Here is a 17,980-nt window from a genome sequence, read left to right as displayed (position 1 = left end):
TAGATGTTTTGAGACACAGTGATCTGAACGAGACTAGATGTTTGAGACACAGTGATCTGAACGAGACTAGATGTTTGAGACACAGTGATCTGAACGAGAGACTAGATGTTTGAGACACAGTGATCTGAACGAGAGAGACTAGATGTTTGAGACACAGTGATCTGAACAAGAGAGACTAGATGTTTTGAGACACAGTGATCTGAACAAGAGAGACTAGATGTTGAGACACAGTGATCTGAACAAGAGAGACTAGATGTTTTGAGACACAGTGATCTGAACAAGAGAGACTAGATGTTTGAGACACAGTGATCTGAACGAGACTAGATGTTTGAGACACAGTGATCTGAACGAGAGAGACTAGATGTTTGAGATCTGCCAGTTCAGGATCACCATTGATACATACAGGGTCCACATGTCCATGTCTCAACCCTTTCTAAATGCCCAAACTACCCCTCTGTATCCCCACTCCTTTAGATCTGAAATGATAGAATAGCTCAGAGTAGACGCCAAGGCTGGTGCACTCCTCTTGACGACCAGGGGGGGGGGGGGGGGTAAAAATCCTGTCTTTACCCAACACAGAGAGGACAGGGAACCTTAAATAACCCTGTCTTTACCCAACACAGAGGGGCCAGGGAACCTTAAATAACCCTGTCTTTACCCAACAGAGGGGCCAGGGAACCTTAAATAACCCTGTCTTTACCCAACACAGAGGGGCCAGGGAACCTTAAATAGCCCTGTCTTTACCCAACACAGAGGGGCCAGGGAACCTTAAATAGCCCTGTCTTTACCCAACACAGAGGGGCCAGGGAACCTTAATTAAATAGACCTGTTCTTACCCAACACAGAGGGGCCAGGGAACCTTAAATAGCCCTGTCTTTACCCAACAGAAGGGCCAGGGAACCTTAATTAAATAGCCCTGTCTTTCTGTTTTGTACAGCTGGTGATGAGGTGTTGTATGGCTGGTGATGAGGTGTTGTATGGCTGGTGATGAGGTGTTTTGTACGGCTGGTGATGAGGTGTTGTGTATGGCTGGTGATGAGGTGTTTTGTACGGCTGGTGATGAGGTGTTGTACGGCTGGTGATGAGGTGTTTTGTATGGCTGGTGATGAGGTGTTTTGTATGGCTGGTGATGAGGCGTTTTGTACGGCTGGTGATGAGGTGTTGTGTACGGCTGGTGATGAGGTGTTGTATGGCTGGTGATGAGGTGTTTTGTACGGCTGGTGATGAGGCGTTTTCTACGGCTGGTGATGAGGTGTTTTGCTCAGAAAAGCAACAAGGAAAGGAAACAGGACATCAGCTCCACAACAGGATGTTTGGCCCATACGGCAACATTTATTAAAGAGTAAAAATGGTTGACAACACATGAGATGTTTTAGATTTGTAGAAACTTAATTGAAAATGTACTTGAACAGAGAGAAAACATCCTCAGATGAGTTGTCAGTCCTAGAAGACAGCGTCCCTTGGTGCTGGGTGAGTATGTATGCTGACAGTTGGAGCCATGGATGTGGAGGGGGTGAGCGGTTCTGTGTGTGTCTCATGCCCTGCTGTCGTTGCTCATCTCAGGAACAGGGCTGGCTACTGCTCCCTCACACACCAGGGAGTCAGCGGTTCTGTGTGTGTCTCAGGCCCTGCTGTCGTTGCTCATCTCAGGAACAGGGCTGGCTACTGCTCCCTCACACACCAGGGAGTCAGCGGTTCTGTGTGTCTCAGGCCCTGCTATCGTTGCCCATCACAGGAACAGGGCTGGCTACTGCTCCCTCACACACCAGGGAGTCAGCGGTTGTGTGTGTGTCTCAGGCCCTGCTGTCGTTGCTCATCTCAGGAACAGGGCTGGCTACTGCTCCCTCACACACCAGGGAGTCAGCCTCAGCAGGGGGAGCCGTGTTTAGAGCTCTGTCCCTGGAGTGGTCTGGCCTGCTCTGGCCCTTGTCCTCTGGGTCTCCCTGGTACAGGTCTTCATCCTCCCCATCCTGCTGCTGCTGGCTGGGGAAGGGGTGTGAGGAGGACCTGGTGGAGTGTCCGTCTGCTGACTGTGTGGCCATCTCCTGGGACTGGGAGGTAGAATGTCCGTCTGCTGACTGTGTGGCCATCTCCTGGGACTGGGAGGTAGATGGTCTGTCTGCTGACTGGGTGGCCATCTCCTGGGACTGGGAGGTAGAGTGTTCGTCTGCTGACTGTGTGGCCATCTCCTGGGACTGGGAGGTAGATGGTCTGTCTGCTGACTGGGTGGCCATCTCCTGGGAGGTAGAGTGTCCGTCTGCTGACTGGGTGGCCATCTCCTGGGACTGGGAGGTAGATGGTCTGTCTGCTGACTGGGTGGCCATCTCCTGGGACTGGGAGGTAGATGGTCTGTCTGCTGACTGGGTGGCCATCTCCTGGGACTGGGAGGTAGAGTGTCCGTCTGCTGACTGTGTGGCCATCTCCTGGGACTGGGAGGGAGAGGGTCCATCTGCTGACTGGGTGGCCATCTCCTGGGACTGGGAGGTAGATGGTCCGTCTGCTGACTGGGTGGCCATCTCCTGGGACTGGGAGGTAGATGGTCTGTCTGCTGACTGGCTGGAGGCCATCTCCTGGGACTGGGAGGTAGATGGTCTGTCTGCTGACTGGCTGGAGGCCATCTCCTGGGACTGGGAGGTAGATGGTCTGTCTGCTGACTGGCTGGAGGCCATCTCCTGGGACTGGGAGGTAGATGGTCTGTCTGCTGACTGGCTGGAGGCCATCTCCTGGGACTGGGAGGTAGATGGTCTGTCTGCTGACTGGCTGGAGGCCATCTCCTGGGACTGGGAGGTAGATGGTCTGTCTGCTGACTGGCTGGAGGCCATCTCCTGGGACTGGGAGGTAGATGGTCTGTCTGCTGACTGGCTGGAGGCCATCTCCTGGGACTGGGAGGTAGATGGTCTGTCTGCTGACTGGCTGGAGGCCATCTCCTGGGACTGGGAGGTAGATGGTCTGTCTGCTGACTGGCTGGAGGCCATCTCCTGGGACTGGGAGGTAGATGGTCTGTCTGCTGACTGGCTGGAGGCCATCTCCTGGGACTGGGAGGTAGATGGTCTGTCTGCTGACTGGCTGGAGGCCATCTCCTGGGACTGGGAGGTAGATGGTCTGTCTGCTGACTGGCTGGAGGCCATCTCCTGGGACTGGGAGGTAGATGGTCTGTCTGCTGACTGGCTGGAGGCCATCTCCTGGGACTGGGAGGTAGATGGTCCGTCTGCTGACTGGCTGGAGGCCATCTCCTGGGACTGGGAGGTAGATGGTCTGTCTGCTGACTGGCTGGAGGCCATCTCCTGGGACTGGGAGGTAGATGGTCTGTCTGCTGACTGGCTGGAGGCCATCTCCTGGGACTGGGAGGGAGATGGTCTGTCTGCTGACTGGCTGGAGGCCATCTCCTGGGACTGGGAGGTAGATGGTCTGTCTGCTGACTGGCTGGAGGCCATCTCCTGGGACTGGGAGGTAGATGGTCTGTCTGCTGACTGGCTGGAGGCCATCTCCTGGGAGCCATCTGAGAGGGAGGGACTTTATTATTACCATCAAGGGTAAAATGGAAATGTATGGATTGGATTGTCAACAATGCAGCACATGAAGTTAGTCAGTGTGATTGACAGGGTCAGCGCATCACTGATCTACAAATCATCTCGCATCCCAAATAGATTAGTGATTGTGCCTTGATCAGGCCGATCCTCACCAATAAGCTCAATGTCAGGTAGTTTAGATGTTTTGGACTGTACAAAATGTCTGCCTGAGTGTGATGCTGCATGCGGGCCAGTCTCCTCTCTAAGTGATGTCCTGTCTGACCTGTGTGTTGCTGCATGCGGGCCAGTCTCCTCTCTGAGTGTGATGTCGTGTCTGACCTGTGTGTTGCTGCATGCGGGCCAGTCTCCTCTCTAAGTGTGATGTTGGGTCTGACCTGTGTGTTGCTGCATGCGGGCCAGTCTCCTCTCTGAGTGTGATGTCCTGTCTGACCTGTGTGTTGCTGCATGCGGGCCAGTCTCCTCTCTAAGTGATGTCCTGTCTGACCTGTGTGTTGCTGCATGCGGGCCAGTCTCCTCTCTAAGTGTGATGTCGTGTCTGACCTGTGTGTTGCTGCATGCGGGCCAGTCTCCTCTCTAAGTGTGATGTTGGGTCTGACCTGTGTGTTGCTGCATGCGGGCCAGTCTCCTCTCTGAGTGTGATGTCGGGTCTGACCTGTGTGTTGCTGCATGCGGGCCAGTCTCCTCTAAGTGATGTCCTGTCTGACCTGTGTGTTGCTGCATGCGGGCCAGTCTCCTCTCTAAGTGTGATGTTGGGTCTGACCTGTGTGTTGCTGCATGCGGGCCAGTCTCCTCTCTGAGTGTGATGTCGGGTCTGACCTGTGTGTTGCTGCATGCGGGCCAGTCTCCTCTCTGAGTGTGATGTCGTGTCTGACCTGTGTGTTGCTGCATGCGGGCCAGTCTCCTCTCTGAGTGTGATGTCGTGTCTGACCTGTGTGTTGCTGCATGCGGGCCAGTCTCCTCTCTAAGTGTGATGTTGGGTCTGACCTGTGTGTTGCTGCATGCGGGCCAGTCTCCTCTCTAAGTGTGATGTTGGGTCTGACCTGTGTGTTGCTGCATGCGGGCCAGTCTCCTCTCTAAGTGTGATGTTGGGTCTGACCTGTGTGTTGCTGCATGCGGGCCAGTCTCCTCTCTAAGTGATGTCCTGTCTGACCTGTGTGTTGCTGCATGCGGGCCAGTCTCCTCTCTGAGTGTGATGTCGTGTCTGACCTGTGTGTTGCTGCATGCGGGCCAGTCTCCTCTCTGAGTGTGATGTAGTGTCTGACCTGTGTGTTGCTGCATGCGGGCCAGTCTCCTCTCTAAGTGATGTCCTGTCTGAGCTGTGTGTTGCTGCATGCGGGCCAGTCTCCTCTCTAAGTGTGATGTTGGGTCTGACCTGTGTGTTGCTGCATGCGGGCCAGTCTCCTCTCTAAGTGTGATGTCGTGTCTGACCTGTGTGTTGCTGCATGCGGGCCAGTCTCCTCTCTAAGTGTGATGTTGGGTCTGACCTGTGTGTTGCTGCATGCGGGCCAGTCTCCTCTCTAAGTGTGATGTTGGGTCTGACCTGTGTGTTGCTGCATGTGGGCCAGTCTCCTCTCTGACCTGTGTGTTGCTGCATGCGGGCCAGTCTCCTCTCTGAGTGTGATGTCGTGTCTGACCTGTGTGTTGCTGCATGCGGGCCAGTCTCCTCTCTAAGTGTGATGTTGGGTCTGACCTGTGTGTTGCTGCATGCGGGCCAGTCTCCTCTCTAAGTGTGATGTTGGGTCTGACCTGTGTGTTGCTGCATGCGGGCCAGTCTCCTCTCTGACCTGTGTGTTGCTGCATGCGGGCCAGTCTCCTCTCTGAGTGTGATGTCGTGTCTGACCTGTGTGTTGCTGCATGCGGGCCAGTCTCCTCTCTAAGTGTGATGTTGGGTCTGACCTGTGTGTTGCTGCATGCGGGCCAGTCTCCTCTCTAAGTGTGATGTCGTGTCTGACCTGTGTGTTGCTGCATGCGGGCCAGTCTCCTCTCTGAGTGTGATGTTGGGTCTGACCTGTGTGTTGCTGCATGTGGGCCAGTCTCCTCTCTGAGTGTGATGTTGGGTCTGACCTGTGTGTTGCTGCATGCGGGCCAGTCTCCTCTCTAAGTGATGTCCTGTCTGACCTGTGTGTTGCTGCATGCGGGCCAGTCTCCTCTCTAAGTGTGATGTTGGGTCTGACCTGTGTGTTGCTGCATGCGGGCCAGTCTCCTCTCTGAGTGTGATGTCGGGTCTGACCTGTGTGTTGCTGCATGCGGGCCAGTCTCCTCTCTGACCTGTGTGTTGCTGCATGCGGGCCAGTCTCCTCTCTGAGTGTGATGTAGTGTCTGACCTGTGTGTTGCTGCATGCGGGCCAGTCTCCTCTCTAAGGCAAGCCGTTTGTTGAGTTCTATGCGTCTCTGCTGTTCCTCTGTCAGGGAGGGGGCTGGGGTGGAGTGGACCGGGCCAGCCTGGGAGGAAGGGAACAGGGAGGGGGCTGGGGTAGAGGGAACCCGTCCTGGGGGGTCTTCAGCGAAACCTCCGTCTCCAAACGGGTCTGGGTCGTCATGGTTGACGACACGTCCGTCTCTCGACGCCGCGGTGTCGTCCTCACCTGGATCAATGGATGAAATACTGAATGCCAAATCTCATTTTGTAAAATCAGTTCATGACTGCTATAAACCAATACAAATCTACTACGACATCTACCTCTAGACACTACTATTGATCTGGGACTGTCATATCTACCCCTAGACACTACTATTGATCTGGGACTGTGTCATATCTACCCCTAGACAATACTATTGATCTGGGACTGTGTCATACCTACCTCTAGACACTACTATTGATCTGGGACTGTCATATCTACCCCTAGACAATACTATTGATCTGGGACTGTCATATCTACCCCTAGACAATACTATTGATCTGGGACTGTGTCATATCTACCTCTAGACACTACTATTGATCTGGGACTGTGTCATATCTACCTCTAGACACTACTATTGATCTGGGACTGTGTCATATCTACCTCTAGACACTACTATTGATCTGGGACTGTGTCATATCTACCCCTAGACAATACTATTGATCTGGGACTGTGTCATATCTACCTCTAGACACTACTATTGATCTGGGACTGTGTCATATCTACCTCTAGACACTACTATTGATCTGGGACTGTGTCATATCTACCCCTAGACAATACTATTGATCTGGGACTGTGTCATACCTACCTCTAGACACTACTATTGATCTGGGACTGTCATATCTACCTCTAGACAATACTATTGATCTGGGACTGTGTCATACCTACCTCTAGACACTACTATTGATCTGGGACTGTGTCATATCTACCTCTACACACTACTATTGATCTGGGACTGTGTCATATCTACCCCTAGACAATACTATTGATCTGGGACTGTGTCATATCTACCCCTAGACAATACTATTGATCTGGGACTGTGTCATATCTACCCCTAGACAATACTATTGATCTGGGACTGTGTCATATCTACCTCTAGACACTACTATTGATCTGGGACTGTGTCATATCTACCCCTAGACAATACTATTGATCTGGGACTGTGTCATATCTACCCCTAGACAATACTATTGATCTGGGACTGTGTCATATCTACCCCTAGACAATACTATTGATCTGGGACTGTGTCATATCTACCTCTAGACACTACTATTGATCTGGGACTGTGTCATATCTACCCCTAGACAATACTATTGATCTGGGACTGTGTCATATCTACCTCTAGACACTACTATTGATCTGGGACTGTGTCATATCTACCTCTACACACTACTATTGATCTGGGACTGTGTCATATCTACCTCTAGACACTACTATTGATCTGGGACTGTGTCATATCTACCTCTAGACACTACTATTGATCTGGGACTGTGTCATATCTACCTCTAGACACTACTATTGATCTGGGACTGTGTCATATCTACCTCTAGACACTAAAATTGATCTGGGACTGTGTGTGTTAAGCGTCTCAGAGTTCTGATCTCAGATCAGGTCCTCCCTGTACGTATAATCTTATTCACTGTTGTGTACAAGGTGATCCTAAAATCAGCACTCCCACTCTGAGTCACTTGATACGTGGTGAATCCTTTCTAACACTAAATGTAGTTGGTGACGTTGTCCTCTCACCGTCGTCTCCTATGAAGTCTTCATGTGTTAGTGGCATGTCCAACCGTATTCTCTTGAGACACGTCTGAGAAAACAAAACATTCAGACCTTACGACTTCCACTGACACCACCACACCTCCAGATGTTGGTTAGAACAACAAGGGCCTGTCAGTCTGACATGGATGTTGGTTAGAACAACAGGGGCCTGTCAGTCTGACCTGGATGTTGGTTAGAACAACAAGGGCCTGGTTATAACAACAAGGGCCTGTCAGTCTGACCTGGGTGTTGGTTATAACAACAAGGGCCTGTCAGTCTGACCTGGATGTTGGTTAGAACAACAAGGGCCTGGTTATAACAACAAGGGCCTGTCAGTCTGACCTGGATGTTGGTTATAACAACAAGGGCGTGTCAGTCTGACCTGCATGTTGGTTAGAACAACAAGGACCTGTCAGTCTGACCTGGATGTTGGTTAGAACAACAAGGGCCTGTCAGTCTGACCTGGACTTCTTTCTTGCTGCCCAGCGTCTCCAGTTTGTCTATGAAGTCTTCGAACTGTAGTTTGGGGTACAGCCTGTGAGCCCAGTTCTCCATCCTCTGCATCAGCACCCGCAAGTCCTCAGCCTGGTGGAAAACACACATACATCACACCCTTTGGCTGCTGTGGGAGGGGAAAACACACACACATCACACCCTTTGGCTGCTGTGGGTGTGGAAAACACACATACATCAATACCCTTTGGCTGCTGTGGGAGTGGAAAACACACACACATCACACCCTTTGGCTGCTGTGGGAGGCGAAAACACACATACATCAACACCCTTTGGCTGCTGTGGGAGTCAACTGGATAACCTTTCGGCAAACATCTTGCACTTTGAGTTTAAAAACAACAGACAAAACAGACCCATCTGCCCAACAAGAGACACAATACTTGAATCTGCTGTTAGCCTTTACCTCGTGTCCTTTGCCTTTGAAATGAACGTTGTCAAACAGGTTGCGAAGAGCCGGAAGTCCTCTTTCTGATGTCAGCCTGGAGTAACACATGAACAAAAACACTGGCTATTGAACTTCCAAACATCAAACAGCTCTGCAATGTTGCTGCAAAGACAAAGAGAATCAACAATGACTTTTTTTTTTTAAATCACAGGTTTTGATGATCAAGTCCTTCGGTTGTAACAGAACAGGGACAATATGCCAAAACCAGACATCAATTTTCATGGTCGGGCATAAATGACCATTTGGATTAGGAAAGTTCTCTCTCTCTCTCTCTCTCTCATGACCTGTACAAAGCTATAATGTTGAATAAAATTATATTTGAACTTACTTTACCAGTTGTCTGTGTGGTTGGTCCTTTTGCAGGTAGGAACGTGAGACAATGACCATGTTTACATCGTTTTTTAAAATATTTGATATTATTTATTGATATTAAACTGATTGTGTCAGAAGGTCGAGTACGGCATTAGTCATGTAAACACCTTACTCTGCTTGTCTTACATCGGCGTGAGGTCATAATTGAAGTAAACATACGCCAATTAAAACACCTGCTTTTCTGAGCAATCTTTCAAATGATTAGGACGTGTAAAACACCTTAAACCGGCGTCCCAGTGGTGTATTTGATCTGTGCCTGTGCTGACACCAGCCGAGAGCCTCCCTCTTTAGTGAAGTGGTGTGTTTGATCTGCACCTGTGCTGACACCAGCCGAGAGCCTCCCTCTTTAGTGAAGTGGTGTGTTTGATCTGCACCTGTGCTGACACCAGCCGAGAGCCTCCCTCTTTAGTGAAGTGAGTTAGGAACAACTGAATATACTGGGTTTTAGAAGTAGTTCTCACGTACAAACTTTATAATTTATTTATTTATTTTACCTTTATTTAACCAGGTAGGCAAGTTGAGAACACCTTTATTTAACCAGGTAGGCAAGTTGAGAACACCTTTATTTAACCAGGTAGGCAAGTTGAGAACAAGTTCTCATTTACAATTGCGACCTGGCCAAGATAAAGCAAAGCAGTTCGACAGATAAAACGACACAGAGTTACACATGGAGTAAAAACAAACATACAGTCAATAATGCAGTATAAACAAGTCTATATACAATGTGAGCAAATGAGGTGAGAAGGGAGGTAAAGGCAAAAAAGGCCATGATGGCAAAGTAAATACAATATAGCAAGTAAAATACTGGAATGGTAGTTTTGCAATGGAAGAATGTGCAAAGTAGAAATAAAAAAATAATGGGGTGCAAAGGAGCAAAATAAATAAATTAATTAAAATTAAATACAGTTGGGAAAGAGGTAGTTGTTTGGGCTAAATTATAGGTGGGCTATGTACAGGTGCAGTAATCTGTGAGCTGCTCTGACAGTTGGTGCTTAAAGCTAGTGAGGGAGATAAGTGTTTCCAGTTTCAGAGATTTTTGTAGTTCGTTCCAGTCATTGGCAGCAGAGAACTGGAAGGAGAGGCGGCCAAAGAAAGAATTGGTTTTGGGGGTGACTAGAGAGATATACCTGCTGGAGCGTGTGCTACAGGTGGGAGATGCTATGGTGACCAGCGAGCTGAGATAAGGGGGGACTTTACCTAGCAGGGTCTTGTAGATGACATGGAGCCAGTGGGTTTGGCGACGAGTATGAAGCGAGGGCCAGCCAACGAGAGCGTACAGGTCGCAATGGTGGGTAGTATATGGGGCTTTGGTGATAAAACGGATTGCACTGTGATAGACTGCATCCAATTTGTTGAGTAGGGTATTGGAGGCTATTTTGTAAATGACATCGCCAAAGTCGAGGATTGGTAGGATGGTCAGTTTTACAAGGGTATGTTTGGCAGCATGAGTGAAGGATGCTTTGTTGCGAAATAGGAAGCCAATTCTAGATTTAACTTTGGATTGGAGATGTTTGATATGGGTCTGGAAGGAGAGTTTACAGTCTAACCAGACACCTAAGTATTTGTAGTTGTCCACGTATTCTAAGTCAGAGCCGTCCAGAGTAGTGATGTTGGACATGCGGGTAGGTGCAGGTAGCGATCGGTTGAAGAGCATGCATTTAGTTTTACTTGTATTTAAGAGCAATTGGAGGCCACGGAAGGAGAGTTGTATGGCATTGAAGCTTGCCTGGAGGGTTGTTAACACAGTGTCCAAAGAAGGGCCGGAAGTATACAGAATGGTGTCGTCTGCGTAGAGGTGGATCAGGGACTCACCAGCAGCAAGAGCGACCTCATTGATGTATACAGAGAAGAGAGTCGGTCCAAGAATTGAACCCTGTGGCACCCCCATAGAGACTGCCAGAGGTCCGGACAGCAGACCCTCCGATTTGACACACTGAACTCTATCAGAGAAGTAGTTGGTGAACCAGGCGAGGCAATCATTTGAGAAACCAAGGCTGTCGAGTCTGCCGATGAGGATATGGTGATTGACAGAGTCGAAAGCCTTGGCCAGATCAATGAATACGGCTGCACAGTAATGTTTCTTATCGATGGCGGTTAAGATATCGTTTAGGACCTTGAGCGTGGCTGAGGTGCACCCATGACCAGCTCTGAAACCGGATTGCATAGCAGAGAAGGTATGGTGAGATTCGAAATGGTCGGTAATCTGTTTGTTGACTTGGCTTTCGAAGACCTTAGAAAGGCACGGTAGGATAGATATAGGTCTGTAGCAGTTTGGGTCAAGAGTGTCCCCCCCTTTGAAGAGGGGGATGACCGCAGCTGCTTTCCAATCTTTGGGAATCTCAGACGACACGAAAGAGAGGTTGAACAGGCTAGTAATAGGGGTGGCAACAATTTCGGCAGATAATTTTAGAAAGAAAGGGTCCAGATTGTCTAGCCCGGCTGATTTGTAGGGGTCCAGATTTTGCAGCTCTTTCAGAACATCAGCTGAATGGATTTGGGAGAAGGAGAAATGGGGAAGGCTTGGGCGAGTTGCTGTTGGGGGTGCAGTGCTGTTGTCCGGGGTAGGAGTAGCCAGGTGGAAAGCATGGCCAGCCGTAGAAAAATGCTTATTGAAATTCTCAATTATGGTGGATTTATCAGTGGTGACAGTGTTTCCTATCTTCAGTGCAGTGGGCAGCTGGGAGGAGGTGTTCTTATTCTCCATGGACTTTACAGTGTCCCAGAACTTTTTTGAGTTAGTGTTGCAGGAAGCAAATTTCTGCTTGAAAAAGCTAGCCTTGGCTTTTCTAACTGCCTGTGTATAATGATTTCTAGCTTCCCTGAACAGCTGCATATCACGGGGGCTGTTCGATGCTAATGCAGAACGCCATAGGATGTTTTTGTGTTGGTTAAGGGCAGTCAGGTCTGGGGAGAACCAAGGGCTATATCTGTTCCTGGTTCTAAATTTCTTAAATGGGGCATGTTTATTTAAGATGGTTAGGAAGGCATTTAAAAAAAATATCCAGGCATCCTCTACTGACGGGATGAGATCAATATCCTTCCAGGATACCCCGGCCAGGTCGATTAGAAAGGCCTGCTCGCAGAAGTGTTTCAGGGAGCGTTTTACAGTGATGAGTGGAGGTCGTTTGACCGCTGACCCATTACGGATGCAGGCAATGAGGCAGTGATCGCTGAGATCTTGGTTGAAGACAGCAGAGGTGTATTTAGAGGGGAAGTTGGTTAGGATGATATCTATGAGGGTGCCCGTGTTTAAGGTTTTGGGGAGGTACCTGGTAGGTTCATTGATTATTTGTGTGAGATTGAGGGCATCAAGTTTAGATTGTAGGATGGCTGGGGTGTTAAGCATGTTCCAGTTTAGGTCGCCTAGCAGCACGAACTCTGAAGATAGATGGGGGGCAATCAGTTCACATATGGTGTCCAGAGCACAGCTGGGGGCAGAGGGTGGTCTATAGCAGGCGGCAACGAATAATGTCCCAACTCAGAATCAAATATGCATGTTCGCTGTGGTAGGATGTTAATTTAGACTGGTGATGTTCTGCATTTATCAGAGAGAGACGTCAGGGAGCCTTTTTCAGACGTCTCCGTGGAAACGGGGTTAATAGGGGGAATCCTTCTTCTTACAGAGCATGCAAACATTTTTAAATTGAACCATTATTATAATTTGACTATCCATAATAAATCACATTATCGTGTGCATGTAACCGTACTCAGTATATCCACAGGAAAGTAGAATTACACAACTGTTCCAATCGCTGGTGGTGTCGTTCATATTTCACCTGATGCAGGAGACACATGCACACTGGCCCAGCCTGTTGACATGGTTCTGCTACATGCACACTGGCCCAGCCTGTTGACATGGTTCTGCTATATGCACACTGGCCCAGCCTGTTGACATGATACATGCACACTGGCCCAGCCTGTTGACATGATACATGCACACTGGCCCAGCCTGTTGACATGATACATGCACACTGGCCCAGCCTGTTGACATGATACATGCACACTGGCCCAGCCTGTTGACATGATACATGCACACTGGCCCAGCCTGTTGACATGGTTCTGCTATATGCACACTGGCCCAGCCTGTTGACATGATACTTGCACACTGGCCCAGCCTGTTGACATGATACTTGCACACTGGCCCAGCCTGTTGACATGATACATGCACACTGGCCCAGCCTGTTGACATGATACATGCACACTGGCCCAGCCTGTTGACATGATACATGCACACTGGCCCAGCCTGTTGACATGATACATGCACACTGGCCCAGCCTGTTGACATGATACATGCACACTGGCCCAGCCTGTTGACATGGTTCTGCTATATGCACACTGGCCCAGCCTGTTGACATGATACTTGCACACTGGCCCAGCCTGTTGACATGATACATGCACACTGGCCCAGCCTGTTGACATGATACATGCACACTGGCCCAGCCTGTTGACATGATACATGCACACTGGCCCAGCCTGTTGACATGATACATGCACACTGGCCCAGCCTGTTGACATGGTTCTGCTACATGCACACTGGCCCAGCCTGTTGACATGGTTCTGCTACATGCACACTGGCCCAGACTGTTCACATGGTTCTGCTACATGCACACTGGCCCAGACTGTTCACATGGTTCTGCTACATGCACACTGGCCCAGACTGTTCACATGGTTCTGCTACATGCACACTGGCCCAGACTGTTCACATGGTTCTGCTACATGCACACTGGCCCAGACTGTTCACATGGTTCTGCTACATGCACACTGGCCCAGCCTGTTCACATGGTTCTGCTATATGCACACTGGCCCAGACTGTTCACATGGTTCTGCTACATGCACACTGGCCCAGCCTGTTCACATGGTTCTGCTACATGCACACTGGCCCAGACTGTTCACATGGTTCTGCTACATGCACACTGGCCCAGACTGTTCACATGGTTCTGCTACATGCACACTGGCCCAGCCTGTTCACATGGTTCTGCTATATGCACACTGGCCCAGACTGTTCACATGGTTCTGCTACATGCACACTGGCCCAGACTGTTCACATGGTTCTGCTACATGCACACTGGCCCAGCCTGTTCACATGGTTCTGCTACATGCACACTGGCCCAGACTGTTCACATGGTTCTGCTACATGCACACTGGCCCAGACTGTTCACATGGTTCTGCTACATGCACACTGGCCCAGACTGTTCACATGGTTCTGCTACATGCACACTGGCCCAGCCTGTTGACATGGTTCTGCTACATGCACACTGGCCCAGACTGTTCACATGGTTCTGCTACATGCACACTGGCCCAGACTGTTCACATGGTTCTGCTACATGCACACTGGCCCAGACTGTTCACATGGTTCTGCTACATGCACACTGGCCCAGACTGTTCACATGGTTCTGCTACATGCACACTGGCCCAGACTGTTCACATGGTTCTGCTACATGCACACTGGCCCAGCCTGTTCACATGGTTCTGCTATATGCACACTGGCCCAGACTGTTCACATGGTTCTGCTACATGCACACTGGCCCAGCCTGTTCACATGGTTCTGCTACATGCACACTGGCCCAGACTGTTCACATGGTTCTGCTACATGCACACTGGCCCAGACTGTTCACATGGTTCTGCTACATGCACACTGGCCCAGCCTGTTCACATGGTTCTGCTATATGCACACTGGCCCAGACTGTTCACATGGTTCTGCTACATGCACACTGGCCCAGACTGTTCACATGGTTCTGCTACATGCACACTGGCCCAGCCTGTTCACATGGTTCTGCTACATGCACACTGGCCCAGACTGTTCACATGGTTCTGCTACATGCACACTGGCCCAGACTGTTCACATGGTTCTGCTACATGCACACTGGCCCAGACTGTTCACATGGTTCTGCTACATGCACACTGGCCCAGACTGTTCACATGGTTCTGCTACATGCACACTGGCCCAGACTGTTCACATGGTTCTGCTACATGCACACTGGCCCAGACTGTTCACATGGTTCTGCTTGATGTAATTATTAACTTTCCTGTGAAATATATTATCTCACATTTCTACCATCAAATCGACCAGCCACACAGACAACCAGTAAAGTATGTGACAATATAATTGTATTCAACATTCTGGCCTGTAGAGGTTCCTGATCCAAACGCTCATTCATGCCCGTCACCAGGCTAATACACACGTACCTCTGAGAGTCCAGTTTCGGCTGTGGTCTCTTGACGCCTCTCCTCTTGGCAACAGGGACTTCGGCCAGCTTGGAGATCTCTCCTCCCTCCTCCCCTGAACAACATCAACAGCCATCAATGGAAAGTATATCTACCCATTATATTGTCTGTGATGTCAGTGAGCAGGAAGTCTCCCAGCTATGTATATAATAATAATAATGATGATGTCATATCTATATCTACCAATTATATTGTCCATGATGTCAGTGAGCAGGAAGTCTCCCAGCTGTGTATATAATGATAATGATGATGTCATATCTATATCTACCAATTATATTGTCCGTGATGTCAGTAAGCAGGAAGTCTCCCAGCTATGTATATCATAACAATAATAATAATAATAATAATGATGTCTTATCTATATCTACCCATTATATTGTCTGTGATGTCAGTAAGCAGGAAGTCTCCCAACTGTGTATATAATAATAATAATGATGATGTCATATCAGTCTACCTGTAGACACACAGGTTTGTGTTGGGTATTGTGTGTCTAGTCTGGTCCCAGATCATCATAAGCACGACAGCAACCATGGCAGTCGGCAAAATAGCACAACCAGATCTGGAACCAGGCTAGGTACTGGTGAGCTACAGTTGTCATTGTCCTCACCTGTAAAAGGATCTCCTCCCTCTCCTGGTGAGAAGGGAGGGGGGAGAGGAGGAAAGGTCTCGTCATCTGTGTTGTCATAGTCAGGAATGTCAAACAAGCCATTCTCCATCGGATCAACCATGGTTCCTTTATCACTGGGCTCCTGCAAGGAAGAAGAGGGGGATTACATTTGACGTTTTATTATCGTGTTCAGTGAAATGCCTTTCTTGACAACTCTTTTCCCAACAATGCAGTAATAAATATATAGCACTATTAAATATATAAAAACACAAGCAATAAGACAGGAAAGAAGGTAAACTACATATACAGCTACCATAACTTCACCTAGCTCTCCTGTCTCCCCCCTACGGTCGTCAGCTCTCCTGTCTCCCCCCTACTGTCGTCAGCTCTCCTGTCTCCTCCCTACTGTCGTCAGCTCTCCTGTCTCCCCCCTACTGTCGTCAGCTCTCCTGTCTCCTCCCTACTGTCGTCAGCTCTCCTGTCTCCCTCTACGGTCGTCAGCTCTCCTGTCTCCTCCCTACTGTCGTCAGCTCTCCTGTCTCCCCCCTACTGTCGTCAGCTCTCCTGTCTCCCCCCTACGGTCGTCAGCTCTCCTGTCTCCCCCCTACTGTCGTCAGCTCTCCTGTCTCCCCCCTACGGTCGTCAGCTCTCCTGTCTCCCCCCTACGGTCGTCAGCTCTCCTGTCTCCCCCCTACTGTCGTCAGCTCTCCTGTCTCCCTCTACGGTCGTCAGCTCTCCTGTCTCCTCCCTACGGTCGTCAGCTCTCCTGTCTCCCCCCTACTGTCGTCAGCTCTCCTGTCTCCCTCTACGGTCGTCAGCTCTCCTGTCTCCTCCCTACGGTCGTCAGCTCTCCTGTCTCCCCCCTACTGTCGTCAGCTCTCCTGTCTCCCCCCTACGGTCGTCAGCTCTCCTGTCTCCCCCCTACGGTCGTCAGCTCTCCTGTCTCCCCCCTACTGTCGTCAGCTCTCCTGTCTCCCCCCTACGGTCGTCAGCTCTCCTGTCTCCCCCCTACGGTCGTCAGCTCTCCTGTCTCCCCCCTACGGTCGTCAGCTCTCCTGTCTCCCCCCTACGGTCGTCAGCTCTCCTGTCTCCCCCCTACGGTCGTCAGCTCTCCTGTCTCCCCCCTACGGTCGTCAGCTCTCCTGTCTCCCCCCTACGGTCGTCAGCTCTCCTGTCTCCCCCCTACGGTCGTCAGCTCTCCTGTCTCCCCCCTACGGTCGTCAGCTCTCCTGTCTCCCCCCTACGGTCGTCAGCTCTCCTGTCTCCCCCTACGGTCGTCAGCTCTCCTGTCTCCCTCTACAGTCGTCAGCTCTCCTGTCTCCCTCTACAGTCGTCAGCTCTCCTGTCTCCCTCTACAGTCGTCAGCTCTCCTGTAAACAAGCGTTGATATGAAAGATAAGGTCCTTATATTCTTCCAAAACAGCGACGCGTGTTAAATGTTCAGACTGAGCGTTGGGATCTTAAAACGCCCCCCTTGTAGAAAACGCCTTCATCCAATAATTTATGTGTAATGTATTGGAACAGGACTAAGAGACATGTAACACTGGCTTCTGCACCGGATTTACAGCCAGTGTCATTCTTGAGTTTTACTAGCTAATGTTAGCTAATAACTTACCGACTGGTTGGCTCACATTATATGACCTAACTTAGCCAAGGTAGCTAACTAGGTGCAATATTAGCTACACACATCAAAGCGTGAGGAATCAACGTTTACAACACATATAAACAGACAGTCGTAACCCGAATAAAAACCCGCGCTTCTAGATAGATTGGCTAGCAGCTAACTTAATTTCTCCAGCTTTCATGAGTAACCTACTGTAGATATAGTGTAGTAGTTCGTTACCGCGCTATGCTAACCAGCTAGCTAGTTGTTGTTGTTTGTTGCGGGGAAACTGATAATATTCAACAAATTAAGCGACATACCATCAATGTGATGCGGGAAATATATCATAAGACATTTCGTCGTTAGTATGTGGAGAATAACTGTAGCCGGGGCACTTTACCTGGCAAATAAACAGTTGCTATTCCAGCGGCTCCTGTGTTATTTTTGTTCGTCCACTCTTGTCTTCTGCCGGGTTTTTTACAATGAACCAATCAACTGTTTGCTTCCTTGTACCAAGAGCCAATC

The 17,980-nt window shown here is 49.7% G+C and overlaps 1 protein-coding gene across 2 annotated transcripts; it reads right to left on the bottom strand.

Annotated features, from left to right (window-relative positions):
* Positions 1-1,298: 1,298 nt before the first annotated feature.
* On the bottom strand, positions 1,299-17,980 carry LOC116371820 (uncharacterized serine-rich protein C215.13). Of its 2 annotated transcripts, none has more exons than XM_031820886.1 (8): positions 17,856-17,980; positions 15,853-15,994; positions 15,207-15,300; positions 8,607-8,682; positions 8,153-8,275; positions 7,676-7,739; positions 5,855-6,115; positions 1,299-3,499 (listed from the first exon to the last, which is right to left on the bottom strand). In XM_031820886.1, the coding sequence occupies exons 2-8, from the start codon at positions 15,971-15,973 to the stop codon at positions 1,794-1,796; spliced, it is 2,445 nt and encodes an 814-aa protein (XP_031676746.1). In that variant the 5' UTR covers positions 15,974-15,994; positions 17,856-17,980; the 3' UTR covers positions 1,299-1,793. The 2 variants fall into 2 exon arrangements, with proteins under 2 accessions (XP_031676746.1, XP_031676745.1); XM_031820885.1 differs by lacking the exon at positions 17,856-17,980 and having other exon boundaries at positions 1,299-1,681; positions 1,854-3,499.

This window comes from Oncorhynchus kisutch, unplaced genomic scaffold (genome assembly GCF_002021735.2).
Source record: "Oncorhynchus kisutch isolate 150728-3 unplaced genomic scaffold, Okis_V2 scaffold3717, whole genome shotgun sequence".
In the NCBI taxonomy this organism is placed as follows: domain Eukaryota; kingdom Metazoa; phylum Chordata; class Actinopteri; order Salmoniformes; family Salmonidae; genus Oncorhynchus; species Oncorhynchus kisutch.
The sequence above is the reverse complement of the archived record's forward strand: the minus strand, read 5'-3'. Positions and strand labels throughout refer to the sequence as shown.

Coding starts and splice junctions, on each gene's coding strand:
- LOC116371820 (XM_031820886.1), bottom strand. CDS start 15,973: ATGGTTGATCCGATGGAGAATGGCTTGTTTGACATTCCTGACTATGAC. Junction 8,683..15,206: donor CCGAAACTGGACTCTCAGAG/GTACGTGTGTAT, acceptor GTGTTACTCCAG/GCTGACATCAGAAAGAGGAC. Junction 3,500..5,854: donor CCGCATGCAGCAACACACAG/GTCAGACACTAC, acceptor CCTCCCTCTCAG/ATGGCTCCCAGGAGATGGCC.